Below are 25,264 nucleotides of genomic sequence, written 5' to 3'. Positions count from 1 at the left end.
CACTCTGGCATGAGGGGCTGCCTGGAAAGGAGGGCTGGAGTGGGAAAAGTACCAGTACATTTTAATTTTCAGCTCAACCCCTACTGACCACTGTATTTTGATTAGAGCTCTGCTTCCTTTTCATCTCGGTGCTCCAGCGGGTGACAACTGCCACAGCCTCATGCACGCGGCGCAATAGTTTATCACCGAAGGCCAGCGGCTCTATGAATTCAGAGCCAGCGCGGAACAAATCACACTGTCACTAACGTCAAACTTGTTAACCTGATCTTTGGTGGATCACTAGTGTCAACATTGCATGGGACATACATTATCGGGCCCAAGGACTTTGGGAGATGTGTTTGTCAGGCTGCTCTGTCACAGTCCCACTCTTGACCTTCACAAAGTAACTTTCAAGGGTAAGTTGCTTTCCTCTTGACAAGAGTGGCTGTTCCCAGGAGTGTCACCCCATGGGTACTAGCTGGGACAGGGCTGTGGGGTCAGCTGGGTCACCTCCCTGCAGTGTTGGGGTCAGCCCAGCAATGGTGAAGGATCTGCTGGGCTGGTCCTGTGAGGCCCCTTCCAGGGTTGGGGAAGGTTTTCCATTGATGTCCATCCCTGCCCGTATCTAATCCATGAGCTTCCCTCCATCTTGTCACCAACTGTTCCCGCATCTCATCTCTTGCCTGGTCGCTGTCCTTTTGGAGTTTAGACCTGAAAACCAGACTGCTGAGTGCAGCAGACTGGTGGGTCGCCATTGGCTGGACCATCACAAGTCTCTCACATCTCGGTTTGCCAAGTGCAGGTGCTTCTGACGGGGTTGGTCACCACTGCAGAGGTCAGATGAAGGACATGTCACCACAACTGGGCTGGTAACAGCATGGAGAGGAGGTGTGTGCTCCCGGTAAGGTCCTGCACAAGCTCTAGGGGGCAGTTGGGTTTTGTGGTACCTTTGCTGGGGGTGGTGGATCCCCTCCCTGCAGCCCCCACAAGGCGGAGGGGAATGGTGCCACAGGAGGCCCTGGGCACCCTGTGTGGGTCTGGGTGCTGAGGGATCTGCAGGTTAGGACTGTGCTGGAGAGGATGTGGCTCATGGCTGGAGGGACCCCGAGGCAAGTGCTGGATCTGTGCTCCACATTGCTGTCCTTGTGGGCTGACCCTGCTAATCAGCTGTGAAAGAGAGAGAAAGCTGGAAAGAAATCTTTCTCTCTGCTAACCTCATCACAATAAAGATTCCTATAAAGAGCTCTTATCCTTGAAGAAAATGAGGCACATAAGCAGGAATAGTAAACAAAAGGCTGTCATTTTGACCCAGGAGTGCTTCATGTTGTTGGCAACTGCCAAGAGGAAACATAAAGAGAGGCTGCATCCAAGTCCCAATTATGCAGAACTATGTGACTGATATGTCAATGAGTCCCCTCGGGAGGAGACCACCAGCGCTTCCCAGCGCTGCCCGCGCAGCATCTGCACCCGCCGCCACGTGCCGGGCCGCCCGCGCCCCGCGCCAGGTGTGTGGCACCGCAGGAATGCGGGGACAAGGTAATGTCATCGGGAGCGCTATCGCCGCGTCCTCACCGCGCGCGAATTATCGGCACGGCCCCGGAGTCAGGGACTGCGGGCAGGCAGCGGGGTTTGGCAAACAGTAGTGCAGGCCACACCTGCTGCAGGCACGCTCCGGGAACGTGGCGCAGGCAGGAGGGCTGCCCTGGGCCGATAAACTGAGTGGATGGAGATAAAATCCGAGCAGGAGATATGCTTTGCTGAGCATCAAGGCTACGCACCAGTAAGGAGCCAAAGCATACCGTGGCCCGCAGCGGGTGGTGTGGATCCACAGCTCCAGCTGTGCTGGGGCCATGCTGGGAGGACGTGAAGCAGCAAAGTCACCAAACCAACAGCCAGGGCTTTGGTGACAGATGTGCCGGTGCTTGGGCCTGTCGGTGGCACAAGACAGAGACTGTGCTGCTCCCTTAGATGTGACAACGCTGTGACAGGGCAGCAACTTTGGGGCCTATCCCCAGCCCTGAACTTCCCCTCCCCAACATGTCCCGTGTAGCTGGAAGCCACAAGCCACCTCGTCCGTCCCTCCTGGGTGCTATGACCCCTAAAATGTCACCCATCTGCACCTCCTCCCTGTCCCCAGGGACCCCTGAGGCTGCCCGGAGGCGGCTCTACCCGGTGCCTGTGTGGCCGCTGCAACTCAGCCTTCTAGACCCACCCTCCTGCCACCAGCGGCCCATGTGCTGGCCCTGACCGTGGCCATACTGCAGGAGCTGGGCCACAGCCTTGGCCAGGGCCAGTGCAGAGGAAAGTGCCCAAGGCCGGCAGGGACGTATTTACCCCCGAAAGCACCTTGCTGCAAAAATAGCAAGTGGCCGGTGTGAGGCCGGGGCTTCCCGGGGGAACAATGCCTGGCAGGAGGAAGCGGCTGCGGCCGCCCCACAGCCCCGTCCCGCCTCGCAGGCCGCTGAGCCGTGAGCCGCTGCGTGCCGGCCCGGCAGGGACCTTGAACCTGCCACAGATTTATTTTCTCTGACATTGGCATCGCGTCGGAACATCTGGCATGTGGCTGATAATTGCTGGGGATCAGGGCGGAAGCCGCTCCGGGCCTGGCGCTTCTTCCAGAGCTCTGTTTTCATTAGTTTTTCTCCTCTCTTCAGCTGCAATGCAAGGAAAAAACAAGCAGGGCTGCGCAGCCCATGCTCCTGCTCCTCTCCCCGCGGCACCAGGGGCTCTCTGCTCCCCGACTCGACGTGGGTACACTGCAGGGCACGTCACTGCCGCTCCACGTCAGGGCTGCGCTGATAGAGGGAGGGGACCAGCCTTTCGCTGACCCCTGAGCCCAGGACTGTGGGCCCTGCTGTGCCGCCCAGGTTGCCAGCAGCCACCTGGCCAGAGCAGAGTCGTGGCACAGCCCTCGCTGTGCTGGTGTGGGGCTCTAGGCCGCGGCAGCCACTCCTTCCTGGGGCTGTCGTCACTGGGACAAAGCAGGGAGAGGACACTGCACAAACGTGTGGGAAGACACGGTGGTGATGGATGGCTGGAGCGCAGGGCCGGCTGTGGGGGCGGATCCCTGCTCTGCTGGGATAGGGGGGTCTCTTATGCAGCCTCCTGCCCCAGCATTGCCATTCCCATGTTTCATGGGGTGGTTGGGACCCAGGCCCTGTAGCTGGCACAGTGCCCATGGGTAGGACCATGCCCAGTGAAGGAACATGGGGAATCGGATATGGCAAACACAGCCAGAGCTTGGCTGCCTTGGCCCAGGGACGCTGCCTTTCTGCCAGTGCTGTTCTGGCACAAGCAGAGTCGCTGGCCATGGGCGCAGTGAGCCCCAGGGACCCAGGAGTGGGGCCCTGAGTGTGGAGGAGCCTCCTCCCACCCTCCCCTGCAGAGGAGACCTCCCTTGGCCAGGAGGCCGGGCTGTGTCTCAGTCCCGGGTGGGTGAAGTGGGCTCACGTTCCTCCCAGAGGTGTCTTGCCCCATGCCCTCGTCCCCCTCCCTCCCACTCTGGGCTGTAAATTAGGGTGTCTGTGGGTCCTGGTGCACTCCCTGCCGCCCGCCGGTGCCCCCTGCTCCCTGCAGGGTCTCCCTCCCGGGGCGTGTTATCTGCTGTGGGGGTCCCACTTATCTTCGCTGTCACTTTCTAATGCTAGTTTATGGGCAGCGTTCTGTAGCTTAATTATGATGTTTTTCAGCACGGTCACGTGGCCACAGAAGCCAATAAGGCACCAAAGTGGGTCCATCCCGTCTGAGCCTGGCCCCCATGGGGAGGAGATTGGCCGGTGTCCTGCTCGGGGCGGTGTGTGCACAGCCAGAGCCCCGACACCTTCCCGGCGGACACAGGTCCCATAAATCCCCCAGCCTGCCGCGGACAGGGCAGCAGTGCCCACACCCCAAGGAGGCTCCTCGGGTCGCAGCTCCTGGCCGGTGGCCGAGCGAGGCTCTCCCGCCCGCCGGCCCCACACGCAGCAGCCGTGCAGCCGCCTCACGGTGAGTACGAGTCCGTGGGGGGAACCACGGTCGCCCATCCCGCCCTTCTCCCAGCCACTGCCGCCATTCCCTGGCACGGTGGCAGCCAAGGCCAGAGCTGGGGACACAGTAGGGCTTGGTGAGGAAGCGAGAGCCGAGTGTGGGCCTCCGCTTCCCGCCCCTTCCCCGCCAGTGGGTGTGGGGACGGCGGCTCTGCAGGCCACGGGCAACAGGGCGAGGCCTCACCATCGCCTTGGCCCCTCAGCCACACTGCTGCCCAGAAATGACAGATCCGGCTGCTGAGGGGAGGGCAGCCGGGGGCTCTGGTCACCCAAGGATTGGGTGTTGCCCATGGGAGCACAGGCAGCCCCCACACCCTGGAGCAAGCGTGGGAGGTGTCCGGGACCCCTCGACTCTCAATGCTGGCTGAGCCCACATCCCCCTCCAGCCCACACTGGTAGGGATCAGAGCCTTCAGCTCCGAGTTGCTTTTGCTTTTGTTCCTTGCAGTGTTTGCTCAGTTCTTCTCCCAACCCACAGCCCCTCCTGGGTTTGTCTTCCCAGATGGCAGGCCCTGCTCCATGGCTGCCCAGCAGCTCCCCTGGGAGCTCATGGTGAGTGTGGGGGCCGTGGCCAAGGGGCTCTGCTGGTGGTGGCAGTGCTCATTCCCAGCCGTATGGCTGCCGACCCGCACCGTGGGCTGCTCTGCTCCTATTCTTAGCCCAGGCTCCAGTCCTGAGGGCTCTGGAGCGATGCTGCGCCGAGCCCGTTTCCTGTTTGCCGCTCTCCCTGCCAGTGCTGCTTCCTACACGCCGCACCCGCGGGCAGCAGCTGATGTGTGGGGCAAGCGGGAGGGATGAGCCAGGCAGGATGAGATGAGTGGGATGAGTCCTGCAGGACGAGCCGTGCGGGATCAGCTGTGCGGGATCAGCCATGTGGGGCCATGAGCCATGGCTCCCCTTTGCAGGGCACTGCCGGCAGCACAGCCCTCGGTTGTCCAGAGCTCCAGACACCCACAGCCTCGTGCCCTCCTGTGCCACTGCCCAAGGGCTGTGCTGGCAGCAGGCTCCTGTGGGAAGGGCTCAGCTCCATGCCTCGAGCTCCCTATGGGGAAGTGCCTGGGCTGTGGCGTGTGGCCTGGGAGCGTCCTGATAAACAGGACATGCCCATAGCCAGGGTGCTCCTGTGCTGCTCTGCAGCCGTCATGGAACATTTCATTAAGAATCCCTAAGCATTGAATTGATCCCTGCTGTCTGACAGGCAGACCAGGACGCTGTTAGCAGTGGGTGCTCCAGGTGAGGTGGCTGGTGCTAGGTCCGAACTGTCATCTCCTTAGTAGTGGCCCCAGAGGAGGTGTCAGGAGCTGCTGCACATCCTGGTGCTCCCCATGCAGCTCTCCCTGGGCTGGCAGGGCCGGCTGGTGTAGGGTAACGGGGAGTTCTGACAAAGCCAGGGGTCCAGGGATGTGCACCGAGCAGAGCAGGCTCATGCTCAGACACGGTTAATTGTGCTCCAGCCCCAGGACTCCTGGTTCCCAGTGGACTGTGCCACTCTCAGGCCGAATACCCGGGGAGGCTGGGGGGCTTGTTGTTCCCCACAGATGATGCAGGGGAGCACGGAGGGTCTTGTGCCCCTTCTCGCAGAGCGGTGGCCCCTGCCCGTCCCTGGGGGGATCCCCGGTGCTGCCGAGGCCTGGCCGAGCTGCTCCCCAGGCCGGCCGCCGCGTCCCCGGTCCCCGGGCCGGCGGGTCCCTCCGCCCCCGCCCCGTCCCCGCCGCCGCGAGCCGCCCGCTCTCCCAGAGGAGGTTCCCCAGCCCCGGGGGGCTGGCCGTGAGCCCGCACCAACATGGAGATGCTCTTCCAGGCGCTATAAAGAGCTCCGGCTCCCGCACCTGCAGCTCGGTCTCCGCTGCGCCCGCTCCTGCTCCTCACCCAGAGCCGGGGCTGGGGCCGCCGCCCGTCCCCTTCCCCGTCCCGTCCCGTCCCTCTGACCGCGGCTCGTCCCGCAGCAGGGCCGCTGGAGGGGATGGACTATTCCTATGATGAGGACCTGGACGAGCTCTGTCCGGTCTGCGGGGACAAGGTCTCCGGGTACCACTACGGGCTGCTCACCTGCGAGAGCTGCAAGGTAGGATCGGCCGGGGCGTGCGGGGCCGGGGCTGTGGGGCCGGGGCTGTGCGGGGCCGGGGCTGTGCGGGGCCAGGGAAACGCGGCTGGGGCTGTGCGGAGCTGGGGCTGTGCGGGGCCGAGAATGCGGGGCCGGGGAAGCGGGGCCGGGGCTGTGCGGGAAGCGCCGCGCGGGGGAAAGGGGGCAGGGGCTCTGTAGGGAGCGGGGATGTGGCTCTGCAGGGGCCGGGGCAGCGGGACCGGCCGCGGGGCTGCTCTCGCCCGTTTTCGTTAGCGGCGGATTCGCGCCCGGCGGCGGGAGAGGAGCAGCGACGGGAGCCCCGACAGCGGCGGGGGCGGCGGGACCCTCCGTCGGAGGCGGGTGGAGGGAACGGGGCGCTGACGCCGGGACGCCGGGATGCCGGTGCCGGTGCCTCCCGCAACGCCGCCGTCCGCCGCCGCAGGGCTTCTTCAAGCGCACGGTGCAGAACAACAAGCACTACACCTGCACCGAGAGCCAGAGCTGCAAGATCGACAAGACCCAGCGCAAGCGCTGCCCCTACTGCCGCTTCCAGAAGTGCCTCACCGTGGGGATGCGCCTGGAAGGTAGGGACGGGCGGGCACGGCGGGGCGGGGGGCGGCGGCGGGGCCAGGAGCTGTGCGGGGACTGTGCGGGACTGTCGGGGACTGTCCGGGACTGTGTGAGGACTGCGAGGGGCTGTGAGGGGCTGTGAGGGACTGTGCGGTTCCCGGGACTGGTCGCGCTGTCCCCGCTGCCGCCGCCGCCTCCCCGGGCCGGTCATTCCCGTCGCCGCTTCGATTCCGTTTTTCCTTTCGAAGTTAAGAAAAAATTCGTTTTTTCGCGTCGCCTCCTGCTTTTCCTTGTTTCGTTTTGTTTGGGTTTTTTTTCCCCGGGGTTCTGGCTGCTACGGCTTCAACTTTCCAGGATTTTTTTTTTTTGCTGGCAGGAAGCTTGAGAAATAGCAAATAAATTATTGTTTTCCTTAAGCACATAATTCCAGAAGCCGAGACTTAAGGAAAACGTTAAAAATGATAGGGCTCGCAATAAAACTGCCGCAGACCCACCACGAATTATATTTTTCCTCTCGGTGACATTTAATATAACGGATTTCTGACCCTCGAGGGGGCAATTCCAGCCCCACAGCCGCCACCTCTCTCCTGTCGGCGCAGTCGATCCCGGCATCAGAGTCGGGCCCCGACAGCCACGAGTCGCGTGTTGCGGCTTCTGCAATGCTCAGCAAGCGGCAACGAAATATATTTGGGGGACAGGTCGTTCGCACGGGATGGCAGAGCAAACGCAGAGGCAGAAGGAGCCCCCCCACCCCAGAGTCAGCCGCCCCCCCACATCTTCGCCCCTGAAATCGTTTGTGTTTTGCAGCGGGGGGGAACCGAACTGAGCCCCTCGCTGGCCGGGCTCAGCCCCTCGCTGGCCGGGCTCAGCCCCTCGCTGCCCGGGCTCAGTCTCTCGCTGGCCGGGCTCAGCCCCTCGCTGCCCGGGCTCAGTCTCTCGCTGGCCGGGCCCCCTGCGCGGGGCACAGCGCGGTTTATCGGAAAGTCCTCCGTGTTCTCGCCGGGCGGCCGCTCGCTCCGGGAGCGAGATGGGAGCCTGCGAGCAGCGGCACAGGAGTAAGACACAACATAGAGCTGCAAAATCAGCCCCAGCAAACTCCCGGCGTGGGCTGGCTTCCAAAACAGATCCCAGTTTCACTCTCCTCCCCGGGCTGGAGTTACTGGTGACCTAAATCACTCCGTGCATGCTCTGGCAGCTTTGGTCGATGTCTCAGGGGGATTTGGGTGCTGAGCAGGGGCTGGGGGCCCTGGGACAGTGGGCAGGGGCAGCGCTTGGAGTGCCCGAGGGAGACAGGCATGGCTTTTTATCCCTTTCCAGCAGTTTTTGTCTTGCTCACTGTGGAGGTCCTTTGGTCCCAGGGCTGTCTCAAACAGCCTTTATTTGTTTCTTTTCTTGCTGTTGGTCCCTTAGCTGAGCTGGGCAGTCAGGGGGATCACCCAGCGGAGGGTGATATTTCTATGGAGCCATCTCTTTTGTGGTAAAAAACAGAGATCACTTCTCCTCAGCTCCTAGTATTTTGGGGCAAGGCAAAATACTAGGTGATGCATTGGAGGTGAGCCTCCAGCTCCACAGAACAAGAGCAAGCCCGAGGAGATCGATTTTGGGGGCAGTGTTGACATAGGCCCCCCTCAAAGTGCCTGAAGGGAGGCCATAGGGAAGCCCAGCCCGGGAGCAGCACAGCCCTGGCCCAAGGCTGCCCACAGCCCTGCTCAGCCCCCGGGCACCAGCCTGGGCACCCTCCATGCCCCTGCCTGGGCAAGGGGAGGCAGAGCATGGCCAGCAGCCTGCCCTAGCTGAGGGCTGCATGGGGGTGAGGGCAGGCGAGGCAGCGGCAGTGGGAAGTGGGGCCTGCAGGGTGCTGAAGACCCCTCCTGCTGCCATGTGGGTGTGTGGCTTGGGGGTCACCTGGAGAGGGTTTTGGGGGGTGCTGGGGGTGAAGACTCTTCCTGGGTGGCTCCACTTGGGCCCTCTTGCCCTGGAGGTCGGGGCACATCGTTTCCTTCCTAGCTGCCAACTGGGACACAGCAAATGGCAAGTTGTTCTTGATCCCAAGCGTGGCACAAATGGCAGGAAAAGCAGAGCAGAAGGGAATTAAAAGGCCTCTTCTCCCTTTGTGTTCTTGCTGGGAGAGGGGAGGAGGTGTATGCGGTTGCCTGCAGAGGGTTTGTGAGACTGGACTGTGAGCACCTCGTGCTGTGTGGGGGGTGCAGGCAGCACCAGGGGGGTCTCTGCCTGTGCACTCTTGCCCAGGGCCATGGGAGTCCCTTTGGAATGCAATTCCTGGGCATTGCTGGGCCCGACCTCAAGCAGTGGTGGAAACACATCACTTTGAGTGGGTGTGAGATTTGGGCTTTCGGTGTGCTTTGGCTCTGGGATGTGTGGCTGGGGCTGCCAGGCCTGCCTGTGCCAGCTCGGGCTCCCAGCCGTGCCTGCCCATGGGACACCCCGGCTTGGGTATGCACAGTGCTGGCTGTGGCACCTCCCTCGTGCCCCCAAGTGAGGAACTGCCCGGGGCAGCTCTCTGCTGCCCAGAGGTGTGGGGGGAGGCTCTCAGGGGCGGGGGCCAGAGCACCCCTTGCTGCAGAGGCTGCCGCTGGCTGCTCGCTCCCAGCGAGATGCTGTTTTCATGAATAAAGAATGAGGGAGGAAGCCAGGGCGGCTCTCCTGGGAGCACATTCCTGCTCATCCTGGAAATGCTGCTGCTCCCGACCGCCCTTCCAGCCTGCCTGGGGAGCACTGGGGAGGTGCTCGGGCTCTCCGGGGGGGCTGGCTGCGCGCCCCAGGATAAGTAGGCGAAAGAGAGGCAGAGGTAACAGCTGAGACACAAAGCGAGACCCGCTGGCTGTCAGCAGGAACACGAACTAGCGGAGGGTATTTTGCCTTTGATGCTCAGCCTGCAAGCTGCTCTCGCTGGCTCACTCCTCTGTCCCTCTGCGCTGCCGTCCAGCTCCCAGCTCCCGGCTTCCAGCGACCTGAGGCTCTTCCAAGGGGTACGTCAGGGCAGCAGCCCCTGGGAGCACAGCAAGGCAGTGCAGAGGGACAGGCTCCTGCTGCAGAGAAGCACCTGCTCCCTTGATTGTTGACATATTCGTAGGTTTCTTTCGGTGTTCAAGGGGAACATCTGCTTTGCTGCAGCCGGGACACTGCGATGGGTCCTCAGAGTGACTGTGCCAGCGGGATGCTCCAGCACAGCCCCTCGGCGAGGCTGTACCCGCAGGGCTGGCAGCCTCCTGCCCGAGGCCGGGGTGAAGTGCACCCACTGGGACCTGCCGGCTGTGCTGTTCGAGAAAGAGGGAGAGATTTGCAGAAAAGCAGCACATGCAGCCTGGATGCAGGGAACCAGGGTCCTGAGGGGGCTGTGGGGTCCCAGGCTCTGCAGAAACAAAGAAATCTCAGGGCTGGTCCAGCGTCAGGGGTTGTTAAAACGAAAGTGGACGTCAAACCCCCTCGTCTGTTCAGGCTTCAAGGGCTCTCCTCTCAGTTCATGGGGGATGGAATCCGCTTTATCCCCCACCTTGTTTTATAGTTAAAGCCAAATGTCTCTTCCTTTTCTGCAATTCCCAGAGGCTCTGAGAGTGACATCAGCTGGGCTGAGTGGCACAACCTGCTGTCCACTTTGTGGGAAGGTCTTCCTGGTGCCCCACAAACCCTTTTCACCATCAAGCCATGTGTGTCCCCACCCCCCCTTTTTCTCTGTGCCGTGTGGAAGACCTGGTCTTCCTCTGTGAGGGTTCTCTGCAGCCTCTGCCCTCTCTCTGTCCCCAGCTGTCCGTGCAGACCGGATGCGCGGAGGGAGGAACAAGTTTGGCCCCATGTACAAGCGGGACCGTGCCTTAAAGCAGCAGAAGAAAGCTCTGATCCGTGCCAATGGCTTCAAGCTGGAGACGGTGCCTCAGATCATGTCCCCGGTGCAGAGCGACTACAGCCTGTCCTCCACCATCCACAGCATCCATGCCATGTCCAAGACGCTGCCGCCCAACCCCGCTGCCCTGACGCCCGTCGACTACGAGCGCAGCCCCTACGGGACGCCCTCCCTGGGAGTGACTGTGCCCGGCCACGCGCCGCTCCCCGGATACCACTACCCCTCCTTCCCCAACCGCACCATCAAGTCTGAGTACCCCGACCACTACACAAACGTGCACGAGTCCGTGCCCGCCTACGTGTACCCAGAGACCTACCCCAGCAGCTCTCCCCCCGACATCCCCGAGGTCATCCTGAAGCTGCTGCAGCTGGAGCCTGACGAGGCCCAGGTGAAGGCACGGATACTGGCCTGCCTGCAGCAAGAGCAGGGCAAGGGCAGGCACGAGAAGCTCAGCACCTTCGGCCTCATGTGCAAGATGGCCGACCAGACCCTCTTCTCCATCGTGGAGTGGGCACGGAGCTGCATCTTCTTCAAGGAGCTGGAGGTAGGAGCCCGGTAGCGGGGAGGGATGCTGCTCTGGGAGGGCAATGGGGGGCAGGCAGGACTGAGGCTGCCATGCCGTGAGGATGGGGTGCTGCTGTGGGCAGGACTGAGGCGGATATGCTGCGAGGGCAGGGTGACACCCGTGGGCACAAGCCTGGTGCTGTCACAGCAGATCTGATGGCACATCCCCGTCCCACTCCCAGCTCCCTGCACGTCAGGGCTGGAGGCACCGGGGCCCAGCTGCGGTGCCGGAGCGATTCCCACTGTCGCGTGGGGCTAATGATTTCAGATTCATCACGGCAGGGGCAGGTGTGGAGGCAATCGCCGGCAGAGTGACTGCGGTGTCAAGCTCAAGATATAATTGAAAAATGTAACGTTGAGGAATTATAGTTGAGACAATTCTCTCCTCTGCCTTTAGGAGGAAAATCGATGTGGTCAGGTGGGTCCTATTAGCTTCAGGCAGCCGGGGCAGGGCTGGCTGGGGCGGGGACACCACGGAGCCCACTCGGGAACCGCGTCTGCTGCCGGCAGCCCACGAGTGTGCCCGGCTGGGGGACGTGCAGCTGAGCCCCATCCTACTGGGACACCCACTTAGCAAATGCCCCTGAAAATTTACTGGACCCAGCCTAGCAGGGCTGGGGCAGCCTCTGCCATCCTGCACACCTTGCCAGGCTTTCAGACATTTTCCATTCATGCCCTGCACTGACCCAAGTTCCCAAACTGGTGCAAAAATGGGAAAGAAAATTTGTGTCGTGGCCAAAACCCAGAGAGCCACGTCCCGAGGCATCTGAGAGACATGGGTGCCTTCTAGTGCTTTCAGCGTGAGGCTCTGCTGCCTGACTCTGGCCAAAATCACCTTCCTGTGGGGCTGCGGGGATGGTGCTGTGGGACAGGACCAGGCTCTTCTCTGTGCCATGGTGCCATGGGCGCCACGGGGCTGAGTGTGGCCAAGCCTCACAGCTCAAAATAGTCCCCAGCTGCCAGAACAGTGTCAGGAAACGGCATTGTGGGGGTGGGTCAGGCTTGTTTCAATCATATCAGTGTCCAGCCTGGATTTTGGGAACAGGGTGGTTGTTGTTTTCCAGGAGATATTGTAAACAGTGTAAATTCAGTTCCCGGCTGTATTGCTGTGTAGCCTTGTAACTCCATTGTTAGCCTGATTGTGCCACCAAAATAGGCTGTTTCTGTGTGAATCCTTGTTGGTGGGTGCTCCTCCCACCGTTGGGCTCTGGGGGGGATGGCAGTGCCAGAGGTCTCACCTGGGCAGGGGCAGCTGTGTCCTGCCAGGAGCGGGTCATGTCCCCTGCCATGCCCAGGACATGGGGTTCGGTGCTCAGGGATGGGAGCTCAGCTGGGATCCGCATCCGTCTCTGCCATCTCAGGGGCTCGTGCATTTTGCCTTCATCCACATGGTGATTGTGGAGTGCATTCCCAGCACTTCGCAGGGCCAGGGACTCCAGGACACCTCATCCCACTCTGGCTCCAGCGGGGGAACGCGGTGTCACCGTCCTTGGCTCCCTTCCCTGCGCTGACTCTGCGGCACAACGGGGCAGGTCCAAACCCCAGCACAGAGTGGAGGTGCCCAGGCCCCCCAGGATGGTGCTGGGGCTTCCCTCTGCCCCCCCAGCACGGTGCAAACTCCCTGGTGCAGGGTGGTGGCTTCTCCCTGGAGAGAGCAGCCGGTGGGAAGCAGTAGGTTTGAGATCTCGAGTCCCTGCTCCTGCTCCTGCACGTACACTGGCAAACGGCTGCTGGGGCAGTAAACGAACTCCTGCCAGTGCAGGGTTTATGGCTGTGCCCTAAAGCCAGCACGGAGGGACATGGCAATCTCTGAGATCGATGGCCACTGCTGCAGGCAGTCCCTGCTGGAAGCTCGGGGCTCCTTGGAGCAGGGATGCCAGCAGCCCTCTCCATCCCCTGGGAAGGTCTGTGTGAAAGTGAGGGTGCCCAACCCCAGCAGGGATGGGCTGTTGGCCGAGGCCAGTGCAGGGATCCAGGCTGGTAGGGCACTGTGCTGGGATATTGCTCCAGACATCGTGCAGGGCTCACATCACACACCGAGGGCATGCAGGCAGGTGAGAAGGGGGGTGCAGGCTGATGACCCCATCATGCCATGCCCTGCCTGAACCCTCCCAGCACTCATGTGCTTCCACAGGACTGTCTGCAGATAGATAGCTGGCTTCAATCCAGGGCCTCTGAGGGGGCCTGGAGAGGAAGGAGAAAACTCTCAGGGATATGGGGACCTGCTGGCTCATGCCTGGCCAGGATAAGCCTTTGGTCCCTGCCCAAGGAGAGTGGGAGCAGGTTTCCCTGGAGCTGGCCAGTCTTGTTCCCATTCTCATTCCTGGCCCAGCAGTCTGGTGAAGGGCAGACTGTGTGCTTTGCCCTCTCCTCCTGACGGGGTGGCTGGGTTGGGAGATGTTGGGGAGAGGCCCCTTGGCTCCGCCGCTGCACCCGGGGGAGGAGGGGGGCCATGGGCTAAATGGCCTCTTGACATCGGCTCACACGCCACGTCCGCCCGCAGGCGCGGGGCAGTCAGATTGAAAACAGATTTAACTTCCCAGATATATCGTTTCATTTAAGGGCCAGTAATTCTGTCAGTCTGCCACTGACAAACGAGGGTCCCCATGCCAATCCGCCGGGAGACTGATGTCGCGGCGCTCATCTCGTGTCACCAGGAGGAGAATTACGGACTGCGCTGGCCTTCGGAGGCAAGACTAATAACGCTGTGCGGCAGAGGGGGATTTGGGGGCCCGCTTGTTTATCGAGGGCCGGCCAGGCAGCCGCGGCGCGAGGCCGCGCGGGCGGAGGTGGAAGAGGTCAGCGCTGACGCCCATAAATACGAACTTTAACTGAGTCTAGATGAGATGTGTCAGGACTGAGGGAAGATTTGCAGCATCTCTTCAGGAAGAAAAATATGGGCCGGGGGTGAAATATATTTTGTTGGGTCGTGAGTCTCAGGCAACTTTGTCCTTTCAGATGTAATTTTTTTGTATATATATGTGGAGAGAGACAGACAGAGAGATGTGCACGCACATATATGTGCTCTTGTACACTCACACTGTGTCTGGTTTTGGAGTGGTTTATGCACATGTCTTGCACAGCCTGGTTTATATAGGTGTCACTGCCATACCTACATATCAATATTGTGCACACAGGGTTGCAGTGACCTTTAGATTGGGATGAGCAGCCAGGAATGTTAAACAAATTGCCACGGTTTCAGCCCGAAGGCCAGGCTGGGCTGGGTGTACAGAGGGTCCCTGTGCTGCTAGAGGGGCACGGCACAGCCACAGGGTGGTGGGATGATGCTGACCCCCTCCTCAGCCCCTCCGTGCCACGGGGCTGGGGCAAACTGCCCTCCCACCCACAGGCAAGCACCAGTGATGAGGGGATGCTGAGGGCAGCACCGTTCCCACGGACCAAGGGGTCCCTGCTGTCACTGGGTCTGTCTGCTGGGCTGCTCTCCCTCCGTCCTCGTCAGAGATCTCAGAGCCACGATGAAGCCTATTTGCAGTCAGTTGCTTCTCTGCCTTTAGCATGTGTGGGTCATCTTGACCCCATCTCCTGGCCAATGGCCAGACCGTTTTTGGCAGATTTAAAATCTCCTTCTGGTCATGGATGCTGCAGCAATGTTTAGCATCCCATGCACTGGGGGAAAAGTGATGCTTCCCCTTCCTGCGGTGTCCTGGCCAGCACAGCCCTGCCTGCAGAGCCATGGTGCTCGTGCAGCCTGGGCCACAGCAGCATGGAAGCCAGCAGGGAGACGAGATTCTGGTCTTGCTGCACTGGTTTTGATGGTTTTTGCTTTAAGATGCCCATCGTGGTGGTATCTGGGCAGAGGGATGGGGACATGCATTCACCATTAACACCTTGGGCTTGTGTGAGGTTTCCATTGCAGGTGGCTGGTGGACATTAATCCACTTTCGCACTTCTCGGTAGCTGAGGTGTTGGGTCCTGCTCACACCCAGTAATTGCTGGGGCTCGGGGCACTGATGTGTGTCCTGGACCTGTGTGAGGGTTGTGGGACAAATCCTGCACCTGAGATCTGGGTGGAGGCCTGGAGAGCATCTGTGGGCAGGAGGCAGGTCGGGGGCATCCGAGCACTCCTCGTGCCCGTGTCTGGGGATCGATGTCCTGGGACCCGCTCAGGGCTTCCTGTCAAAGCAGAACTGCTGGTGGTCACTCTGCTTCCTAACAGAGATGCTGGAGGGCAGCAGTGGCACCCAAAGTGGGGGATGCCCTGAGCCAGCTGTGCAGGGAGCAGTGAGCACAGTGGGGCTGCACTGTCCCCACATGGCCTGGGAACGTTTTGGGAGCCCCAACACTCCCAGGGGCTTCCTCACCTCACACCTGTGAACCTACAAGGAGGGTTGTAGGAGTTTAAAACTACACCCACATGCAGATCCTGCAGACCTTGCCTGGGCAGCATCACCCCTGACTCTGCACACCCTCCCTCCCCTCTGGCGCCATCCTAGACCCTTTCCCACAGGGAATTGCATTTTCTGTAGGTCACAGCCCATCAGAATTCCTGGTGACAGGGGATTGCTCTCTCAGCATGAGGTGGGGGGTGCGTTTGCTGCGTGTTTTGTGAATGGGTTATAAATGCTTGATTTAAAAAAAAGGTAAAAATTGCCTCTCAAAGACAGCTTGCATTAGGCCCTTGATAAAGCACTCCGTGGAAAAGCCTTGACATTAAAAGAGGAAGATCCTTTGCTTAACTTTTAACGGGGAGTGTGTGTGTGCTGCCGCCTCCCCGCGAGGATTGATTGCCTCTGAGTGCCCCTCCATTAGCAGCCCTCTGCTCCGGGAGGCCAGGCCAGGGCGGGGGACAGCCAGGTGACCCCCAGCCAGAGCCCCCTGCAGCAGAGCCACAGTGCCAGAGCGGGGCCGTGGGCCCTGCCCGCTGCCACCCAGCCTGGGGCACAGGGACCCCCAGCTTGGTGCTGGGGACCTCTCTATGGCCCCCAGCCCTGACTGGCACACTGAGCCCCCAGCCCACCCTGTCGTGCCCCCACCCACCTCACCCCCCACGCCATGGCCGTGTGGCTCTGGTGCACTGCGACGCTCCCAGGGAGCACCGCGGCACAGAGGGGTGTGCTGGCAAGGGAGCAGCCATGCAGCAGCCACACAGGGTGACATGTGCTGCTGAGGGGCTGCAGGGAGGGAGCAGAACCCCCCTGCAGAGTTTGGCAGGAGCCGATCAGCAATTTTTGAAGGAAGAAAAGATTTCAAAATTGTCAAAGTGCTTTCTTTTGGAAAAGCTAAATTTTTTAGAACTTTTCTCGAGGCGAAACCTTCTGTCTGTCCCTTCTGGAGCTCATCTCGCTCAGGAATGAGGCACAGGAAGGAGCTTCCAAAACAACGCCCCGGCTCAGCCGGAGCGGAGGCGCTCGGCACAGTGCGGGAGCGTGCAGCTGGGCTGGCAGGGAGCTGTGCACCAGGACCCCAGCGCCCTGCCAGGGCCACGAGCCTTGGGGCAGAGGTCACCACGGATGCAGAAAATCTCTGTTCTGTTTTGGTGCAGAATGAGCTTTTCCCCAGGCCTTTGTTCAGCTGCTGAACAGGAGCCTCACAGCCTGAGCTGCTGGGCCACAGACCACGGCTCCTTGGCTGGCCTGGGCGATGGGGCAGCAGCCCCCTGTGCCCCCTGCCCTCCCTGCAGTGCTGGGCAGGAGTGGGTGCTGCAGCCCCACCTCGCTGCCTTCCCACCCCATTCCCTCCCAGTGCTGCCGCAGGACCCGCTCTGACCACCCACTGCACTTGAGAGACAAATCCCGGCGGCTCGCGGGGAGCGCCGGCTCTGAGGCTCTGAGACCATAAAGCTCTTTCTCATCTGGCTTCTATTCCTTTTGCAATCTCCCAGTGCCGGTTTATTGCAGCCTCTTCAGCAAAACGAGGGCATTATCCAGCCCTGTGATGCTGCATCTGTCTTCCCTCTATTAAAGGGGGAGCACAATGGCCCTGCAGAGCTCAGCTGCTGGCACTGGATTTGCTCCGCAGGGAGGTAGTACCTTAATCCCAGCCCTTTCCCTACACCAGCCCTGCAGGAGAGGGGGGGTCCAGGCAGGACAGGAGTTCAGTTCCCTGTGGAAAGGAGTTGGGGCCTGGAGAAGAGCAGTGCTGAGGGGATGAAGCTGGTGACTCACGGTGGTTTTCAGCAGGGTGGTGGGAAGGCAGCTGAGCTCCCCGTACTGGGACAGGAGTGTGCCCCATGTTCTGACACAACTCTGGGTACAGGGCCCTGGCAGAGCTCTTAGTTCTGCCAAATGCAACCGTTGGCTCTGGCAGCTTGTCCTGCCAGTCAGTGGTGCTGCCTGCAGTCCCTGGTACCCTGCAGGACCTCTGGGGACCCTTACTGCTTGTGTCCTGGCTCGAGCTCCTCGCAGGGGCAGCCTCAGGTGTTCCTTTGGGCCTGTGCCTGCAGGTACGCACAGCACGAGTGTCAGTGTGCACGTGACCACGCGTGTTGGTGCGTGGGCAGGGGCTGGGCTGGCAGCTGCAGGGCACAGCGATGCCCCCGCTCCCCCACGGCACTGCTGCCCCCCCAGAGCCGCCATCCCCGCGGGGAGGCGAGCATGGGCACTGTCTGCTTTCGTTTAAAAGTATCCAGAGGGACTGCCTGGACACACAGGCCCTTTGTGCAGCCGCTGCACATCCCTCCTGCAGTCATTTTGTTAAAATTTGTGTGCAATTCGGGGAGGTTGTGCCTGGTGGGGGAAAACCAGTGCTGATAAGAGCCAGCAAGTGCCACTGAAACACACTGAGCTGCTTTGAAGCCAGCTCTGCACAGCCACCTGCCCCTCTCCTCCCCTCCAGCTCAGGGTCCCCCTTTCTGGGATGCAGCTCCAGCTCTCCCTGCTCATCAAGGGGCCCCCCTGCCATGGAATGTGTGCCAGGTGCAGGGTGGGTGCTGTGCAGTGCAGTGTGGTGGGTCTCAGCCATTCTGCTCCCGCTCCCTTTCAGGTGGGTGACCAGATGAAGCTGCTGCAGAACTGCTGGAGTGAGCTGCTGGTGTTTGACCATGTCTACCGGCAGCTGCAGCACGGCAAGGAGCACAGTGTGCTGCTGGTCACCGGCCAGGAGGTGAGCAATGGCCCAGGGACTGTGCTCTGCAGGGGTGGGGACTGGCTGCGGGCACGGGGCGACTTTTTTCTCACTTCTGGCCCAGTGTGGCCAACCAGGCATAGGGCACATGGGTTGGTTTGCTACGCTATGGGTCTGCTTGTGCAGAAGGTCCCATCCCATCCCGTCCTGTCCCACCCTATCCCACCCCACTCCACCCCATCCCATCCCATCCCATCCCACCCCATCCCATCCCACCACACAGCTCCCGGTTCTGGAAAAAAATATTTTGTATGGGAAGATCACCTGTATGGGAAGATCACCAGCCCCACCCGTACTCTCAGAGGTAGGATGTGAAGAGGGGCCCCTTCCTTCCCTAGGGGTGGCTTTTGGAGATGGGGTGCCTACAATGTCAGCACCCCATGAAGGGCCCTCCTGTTTGAAATGAGGTTCCCGTTTCACCCACTGGCCTTTTCTTTGACACCTCTCATTCTCAGTGGGCACTCAGGGCCAGTTCCCAGTTGGTTCCCAGCTCTTGCTCTGTGTGGGGTTTCCTGCAGCAGGTTATGGGGGGCTGGGGCTGCCAAAGCTGACACCGTCCCGATCCCCGCAGGTGGACATGTCAACCATCGCAGCCCAGGCCGGCTCCATCCTCAACACGCTGGTGCTGCGGGCGCAGGAGCTCGTCCTGCACTTGCACTCTCTCCAGGTGGACCGGCATGAATTCGTCTGCCTCAAGTTCCTCATCCTCTTCAGCCTTGGTGAGCACTGCTGCGGGGCACTGGGACGAGGGGCAGCCACCCTCAGGGGGGATGGCCATGCTGGGGGCAGGGTCCTGGGGGATGGGAGCAGAGCAGGAGGGAGCACGCACAGCCCAGGGTCTGGCTGTGTGATGAAGGGGCTTTTAATGAGGCACCAGGAGCCACGGCTGGGACCTGTTTTTCCCCCTCACCAGGGATCCGAAATGTCTCCTGCCACGGGCTGGGCTCTGCTCCAGCTGCAGAGGACACTGCCATCCTGTTGGCCAAGTGGGGCCTGTTTTGGTCACTTGCCCATCAGGCCAGGCAGGGACACAACCGCTGATATGGCTGTGGCAAAACAGTTGTGTTGACAGCGGCGGCAGCGGGCCGGGCCCGCCGTATCTCCCGGGATTTGCGTCACAGGGCCCAAGCGCCGCACTGGGACGGGGCTCGTGTGCTCCTGATTAGGCTCAGCCTGGAGCCTGTGGCCGGGCCCAGGCGGTGGGTTCACACACTCCCACCTCACCCAGACTAAATAACACCGAGCTGCAGGCGCTGTTGGCAGAGCCTGAAACCTCCCTGGGGTGACAAAGCGGCTCAGCTCTGATCCTGCCCTGCTCCAATGCTGCTCCTGCCACACTCTGGCCCCACTCCCACCCCCCTCCCACCCTGGCCATCCTGCCCACCCTGCAGGGAGCATCTCTACATACACTGCAGCCAGGGATGTGCCTCCATTCCCTGCAGGCTTCTTCCCGAGGCAGGGGTGCCCAGGGTAGTCCCATGGGAGGGATCTCAGCCTTTGGCAGGGCAGTGCAGCTGTGGGTGGTGCTGAGCCCCACAGGGACCCCAAGGGTGCCCAGCTGCCATCATTACAGGTGCTAGCACCTTCCCCTCGGTGGCAGATCTCCTGTCCCGGCATGAGGCCCGTGAGGGGCTCCTGTGGCTGCCGCACTCCTGGCTCACGGCCCTGCCACTGCAGCTGCCTCCCTTCCCACACCTGCTCAGTGGCTGATACCTGCACCCACCGGACGGGACAGGAACTGGCATTTCCCCAGGGAAGCTGGGGTCCCTGCAGCGTCTGAGTGCTGGTGCCGGGATGGTGATGCCCAGCTTGTGGCAGACCTGTTTTCCATCTCTGTTCTTGTTCCTATCCCAGCCCATCCCTGCCCCAGTGCCTTAGTCTGTGCTTGCACTTCTCCATCCATGAGGTCCTATCTAGGGACCAGGGGCGGGAGCCATGCTGCCATCCCGTTCTGCACCTGCGGCATCTCCTCCCTCAGCTTTCCTTTCCTCTGGAGCTGTTTTGAAATCCAGAGAAACAAGATGCGATAATTCACTGCTCGAACAGTGATAAGGTGGGGGACAAACAGTGCCCGGGCTGGGAAATAAAGGAGCTGGGGAGGCTTGTACCCCGAGCCAGGACCTTCTTCAGTCACTGCCCTGAAGGTTCAGCACCAGCAGAGCTGTGTCCCCACCGTGCTGCCTTGTATCCCCTCTCGCCCCCTTGGCATGGCACAGCAAGCAGGAACAGTGTCCACCCCGATGGCTTCCCTGGAGCAGTGGCTTTCAGGGAGGGCGTGGAATCCAATAGCTGTGTTTTCCCATACATCATTTTGCCCCAAATGCAACTTTTTCTCTCCATATTGCAGAGCTCACTTGGAGTAATTTGCCCTTCGCAGGCTCAGCTGTAGAGGACGGGACTGTGTATTATGTGCAGGATGTAATTGCCTTTAACAAGAGAATTTCCACATTTACCACTCTGCCACAGCGCAGTCAAAGCCAAGCCCTGCTCACAAGAGCTGCCATTTGAGTTCTAAATAGATTTCTCTCCTGAGCAGGTAAAGAGATTTAATTAAAATTAGGGCTTCTCAAAATAGCAATATTTATGAGGACGGCACAGGTTAGCTTTGTTCTACAGAAGGGCTTAATAGAGCCTTAATGGATTGACCTATCATTCGATTTCATGACTTACATTCATGAAGCAGCTACTCTTGGGGAGGGGAGGAAGAGAGGCTTTTATAGCCCACATTCCCTTAAGCGTTTGCAATTTATCAGCAGCTTCTCCCAAACAAAAGGAGCTGTGAATAGGAAGAACACTTGAGGGCATAGAAATAATCCCAGGCATATCTGTATGTGTGATGGGAGGCTTTGTCACAGGACAGTCTTTGCAACTGCTGCAGTGTCTCTAAATGAAGTGAGTCAATGTTATTTGGACAACATTCTTTATTCCTTGCAGGAATGAAAAGATTATTCAAATATTCAATTAAACAGTGAATAGGGTCTTTCAGAGAACCAGGTGAGTTCATCGAGTAGAACTAGCTATTGTTGAGCCAACTCAGGGGATAGATTTGACATTTATCAATATAACTTCTTTTTTTTTTTAATGACATGCACAATAACCTTATGCAGATAAAGAGATTTCGTAACAAGAACCCGGATAGGAGGAGACAATAGGAGCAAATGTGCCGCCCAGTGAAAAGGGAAGGGTGATCTGATAAAGTGCATCCTGGCACAACCTGTGCCCTTTGTGCCTGCACCCACAGTGCCTGTCCTGGCCGTGGACATGGCCAGAGCCTGGGGCTCCCTGGGGGCTCCCGGGCTCTCTAGGGGCTCACAGCCCCCCTGGCTCTGCCTCTGCTCCCTGGGGGCTCTGCACTCCCCCCAGCTGCACCTCTGCTCCCCAGCCCCTGCCCCTTGGGGGCTCCTGGCTCTGCTGGGCTGCAGCAGCCTCGGGTGCCGTGGTCCCTTCGAGGGAGCCCTGCAGGGCCAGGTAGTGGGGGGGGCCAGAGACCCCTCCCACCCAGTGGTGCGGGGGTCCCGTCTGCTCCCTCCTGCTCAGGCAGCTCCATCACCAGCACTGCAGTCTGCCCTCCCACATGTTGCTCAGCCCTCTGGGTTACAGCCACGTTTGGCTCCCCACCTTTTTGGGATGAAAACCAGAAATAACCCCCAAACTCTCAGCTGCCTTGGCCAGAACCCATGCCCATGATGCCCTGTTTCCCTGAATGTGGCCGTGCATCAGCGGCTGTGGGCCATGGGGCTGTGACCAAGGCAGCACTGCCGGGCTCCTCGTGCTGCACAGCAAATCCACTAAATCTTCTTGCCCCAGCTGGGCTCGGGGCCAGGGTTGGCAGCAAGGTCGCTGTCGGACAGGTCTGGTACTTTGTGGTGTACAGCTGTAGGTTCCCCAAAGCCACCAAAATCCTTGTGCAGGGCCAGTGGAACATGTGTGCTGGTTGGAAGTCAACACTTCACCGTGGAGCACTCCCGGCAACCTGAGTGCTGAGGCAGCACCCTTGGAGAGCAAACCCCAGTTCAGGCCATCCTAAATCCTGGAGAACTCCCAACCCACAAGCACAGGTTGTCCCCGCAGTCACAGGAGACCACTCCTTCCCTGGGGCTGTGCCTGCCCCAGCTCCTGCAGCTCTGCCTTCAGGTCTGCAGCAGCCTCTTGCTGCCAGACCCTGCCTGCACCTTGGTGCCACTGCCTGCTGCACTGCTTCCCACCCTGCTGGCAGCAGAGCTGGCAGTGGGATTATGGGAAGCTGCTTCAGCCCTGGCGAGGCGTGGAGGATTAGGGTTTCTAGGCTGGTGAGCCTGGTTGCCACATTGGAAAGACCAGGTTTATCGGGGAATTAATTCAGCCGCTTCCTTGACCTTCAGGAATTAAAGGGAGCTGATGGCAGCGGCTCCCAGTGTGCGAACACAGCTGGCAGCACCTTCTGGCTTTGCCTCTTCCCGGGCAGCGAGGGTAGGGGGACACCAGTCCTGCTGCCAGGGGGTTTGGAATCTGTCTTCAGCATCAGGGGAGACTTCGGAGGCAGAGCAGGGACAGGGAGTCCACGGTGGGACAGGGATGGGGCACGAGACTCCTCCTGCACTGTTTTCCTGCATGAGAAGCATTGACCCAGGAGCATGGGTCCCTCCTGGCTCACCCCAGCACAGCACGGCGTGGGTGGGGCAGACACATGAGCTTGGCACCATTTCATCCTCCTCCTCCTCCTTGCAGATGTGAAGTACCTGGAGAACCACACGCTGGCTAAGGATGCCCAGGAGAAGGCCAACGCGGCGCTGCTGGAGTACACGGTGTGCCACTACCCCCACTCCACGGACAAGTTCCGCCAGCTGCTGCTGTGGCTGGCAGAGGTCCGGGCGCTGAGCATGCAGGCAGAGGAGTACCTGTACCACAAGCACCTGAGTGGGGAGGTGCCCTGCAACAACCTCCTCATCGAGATGCTCCATGCCAAGCGGACTTAAGCGTGGCTTCCAGCACGACCCGGCGCAGCCCCAGTGCCGCTGCTGGCGCAGCAGGGGCAGGACTGGTGCCCGGGGCTGGCTGCCTTCCACCCTGCCTTCCTCAGTGATGCTATTTAACCTCTGCTATTGGAAACGTCCCAGGTGGTTTAACACACAGCAAGGATGGTTGAGGCTGCAGGGCCGTGGGCTCGGCTGCTGAGCTGCCCCGTTGGCCGCGCTGCCCCAGCTCCACTGCACGCCTGGTGCCTGAGCCTGCCACTTACAGACCTGGCTCACCAGCACCAAGGAAGGGTAAAGCCTGTCCTGGCTTTTCTCCTATTTCTGCTCCTCTCCTACTATCCCTACCAGCTGTTTCTTCACCTTCCCAGCCCTGCCCCATGTCTCAGGGCCCGTCGTGCACAGGGCAGGGGAGAGGTGAGGTGAACCCTCTCCAGGCTGTGGTTTTGTGGTGGTTGGGGCGTCTCCAGGCACTGGGGGAGCACACGGAGGAGCCACACAGAGCGCTGGGGCTGGGCTGGAGGGGTTGGCCCTATTCAGTCCTGTGACCCCAAGGTGCACATGCTGTGTCCCACCACTGCCCTGGCAAAGTGAGGGCAGGCAGGGGTGGGCAGCGCTGAGTCCTCAGCTAAGGTTCGTTTTCCCAGTGCCTGCTGGTGCTGGAGGCAGCAGTTGTGGCAGCCGCAGTGCCCGGAGCCCACAGCTCATGGGCAGCACAGCTCTGTCCTGCCCCAGCTGACGGTGGCAGAGCAGCCGGGCAGGAGGGAGGTGCAGGCACGTGCCCAGGAGCCTGGGGAAGCTTGGCGAGCTCTGCAGCCCCCTCCCTGCATTTACTGGCCCAAGTACATGGGCAGGGAGGAATAAGGATTTTCCTGCACTTCGTGTTGGGCCCCCACACCCCCTCCTGTGGTCTGCTGTGTCCCCAGGGGACAGCAAATGCTGTGGCGAAGCCACAGGCAAAGAGCTCTCTGTTCCTCTCCCATCATGGGACAGGACTGGGAGCACTGGGGGCTGCAGCCCCCCGAATTGGGACATGCTGGACTCTGACTGCTTCTTTCTCTCCATCTCAGCCATGCTCTCCTCTTCTCTCCTCTCCTCTGCCCCACCAGGCAGCCCCTGCCCCGGCCCGACCCTGGCTCCGCGGGCTCCTCCCGCATGGCAGGGGCTGGCCAGGTTTGCTCCCCAGGGCGGGGGGTCTCCCTGTCCCAGGGGCCGTCGCCCGCCGTGGCTCTGCAGAGCCGGTGCCTTGAGGAGCCACAGAGGCTGCGCCCGGAGCCGCGTGGTTTGTGAAGCTTGTTAGATGCAGAAGAGTATGTTTGTCTCTGCTTTAACACCTTTGTGCATTTTCCTCCTGAAGTCTGTGGTTTGGTTTCACCTTCTTCTTTTTGTGAACTTAAAGAACTGGAGAAAATGGTTTGGGAGGTAAAGATGTTTTATTTTCAGAAAATGAAAAGTGTCCTTAAGTGTCTCTCTCTGTCTCTCACATCCTTTTCTCCCTCTCTTCCCTCCCCTTCCCCACTACTCCCCCTTCCTTCCCAGGCAGGAGGTTACCAACTTCCTTGTCAGGAGCAAACCACTGTAATAAATTTTGCAGTTCATTTAAAAACACAAACTTTGTCTTTTTTGACTGTCTTTCTACCCCTCGTGGTTGGTGTTTCCCCAGCTCCCCATGGGCAGAGGAGCAGTGCTTGGCTCCTGGTGCCCACTCCTAGGGTGCTGCCTGTCTTTGTGGGCCCGGGACGCTGTGGCTGCGGGATTCAAGGCATCGGTGCCTCAAGGTCTGGTAAAAAGTGCTGCAGGGAACTGCCACAGTGACTCTGAGCGTGTTTTTCAAGTGAGCTAACGAATGGCAACATTTATCTTAGCAATTATCTTAGACTTGGATTGCTCATGTAGCTCTTGGTGGTTACCATGGCCCCTGGCGTGGCACACACCATGGCAGGGAGCAAAGCCATGGCAAAGCACAGAGCTCTGCCACAGCCTCTGACATAGATGTGGTGACTGTCTGTAAGATTTCGGTGCTGGGGGTGCCCCAAGGCCCTCCCCTCCCTGACCCTGGCAGCTGGAGGTGCTTGGCTGACTCCAGCCAAGTGACATCCACACCCCAATCTCACCTCCTGCCCAGCTCTAGGGCTGCAGAGCCCAACACGTAAATACAGGCTGGG

The 25,264-nt window shown here is 60.3% G+C and overlaps 1 protein-coding gene across 1 annotated transcript; it reads left to right on the top strand.

Annotated features, from left to right (window-relative positions):
• The first annotated feature begins 3,746 nt into the window (after positions 1 to 3,746).
• On the top strand, positions 3,747 to 24,698 carry NR5A1 (nuclear receptor subfamily 5 group A member 1). Its single transcript, XM_017809934.1, has 7 exons — positions 3,747 to 3,963; positions 5,950 to 6,068; positions 6,511 to 6,652; positions 10,404 to 11,044; positions 18,007 to 18,126; positions 18,719 to 18,866; positions 22,855 to 24,698. Exons 2-7 carry the CDS (start codon positions 5,967 to 5,969, stop codon positions 23,100 to 23,102), a joined length of 1,401 nt encoding a protein of 466 aa, XP_017665423.1. The 5' UTR covers positions 3,747 to 3,963; positions 5,950 to 5,966; the 3' UTR covers positions 23,103 to 24,698.
• Positions 24,699 to 25,264: the final 566 nt, after the last annotated feature.

The sequence above is a fragment of the Lepidothrix coronata genome, unplaced genomic scaffold (genome assembly GCF_001604755.1).
Source record: "Lepidothrix coronata isolate B3197 unplaced genomic scaffold, Lepidothrix_coronata-1.0 Scaffold28, whole genome shotgun sequence".
Lineage (NCBI taxonomy): Eukaryota > Metazoa > Chordata > Aves > Passeriformes > Pipridae > Lepidothrix > Lepidothrix coronata.
This window is presented reverse-complemented; position numbering and strand designations above follow the sequence as displayed.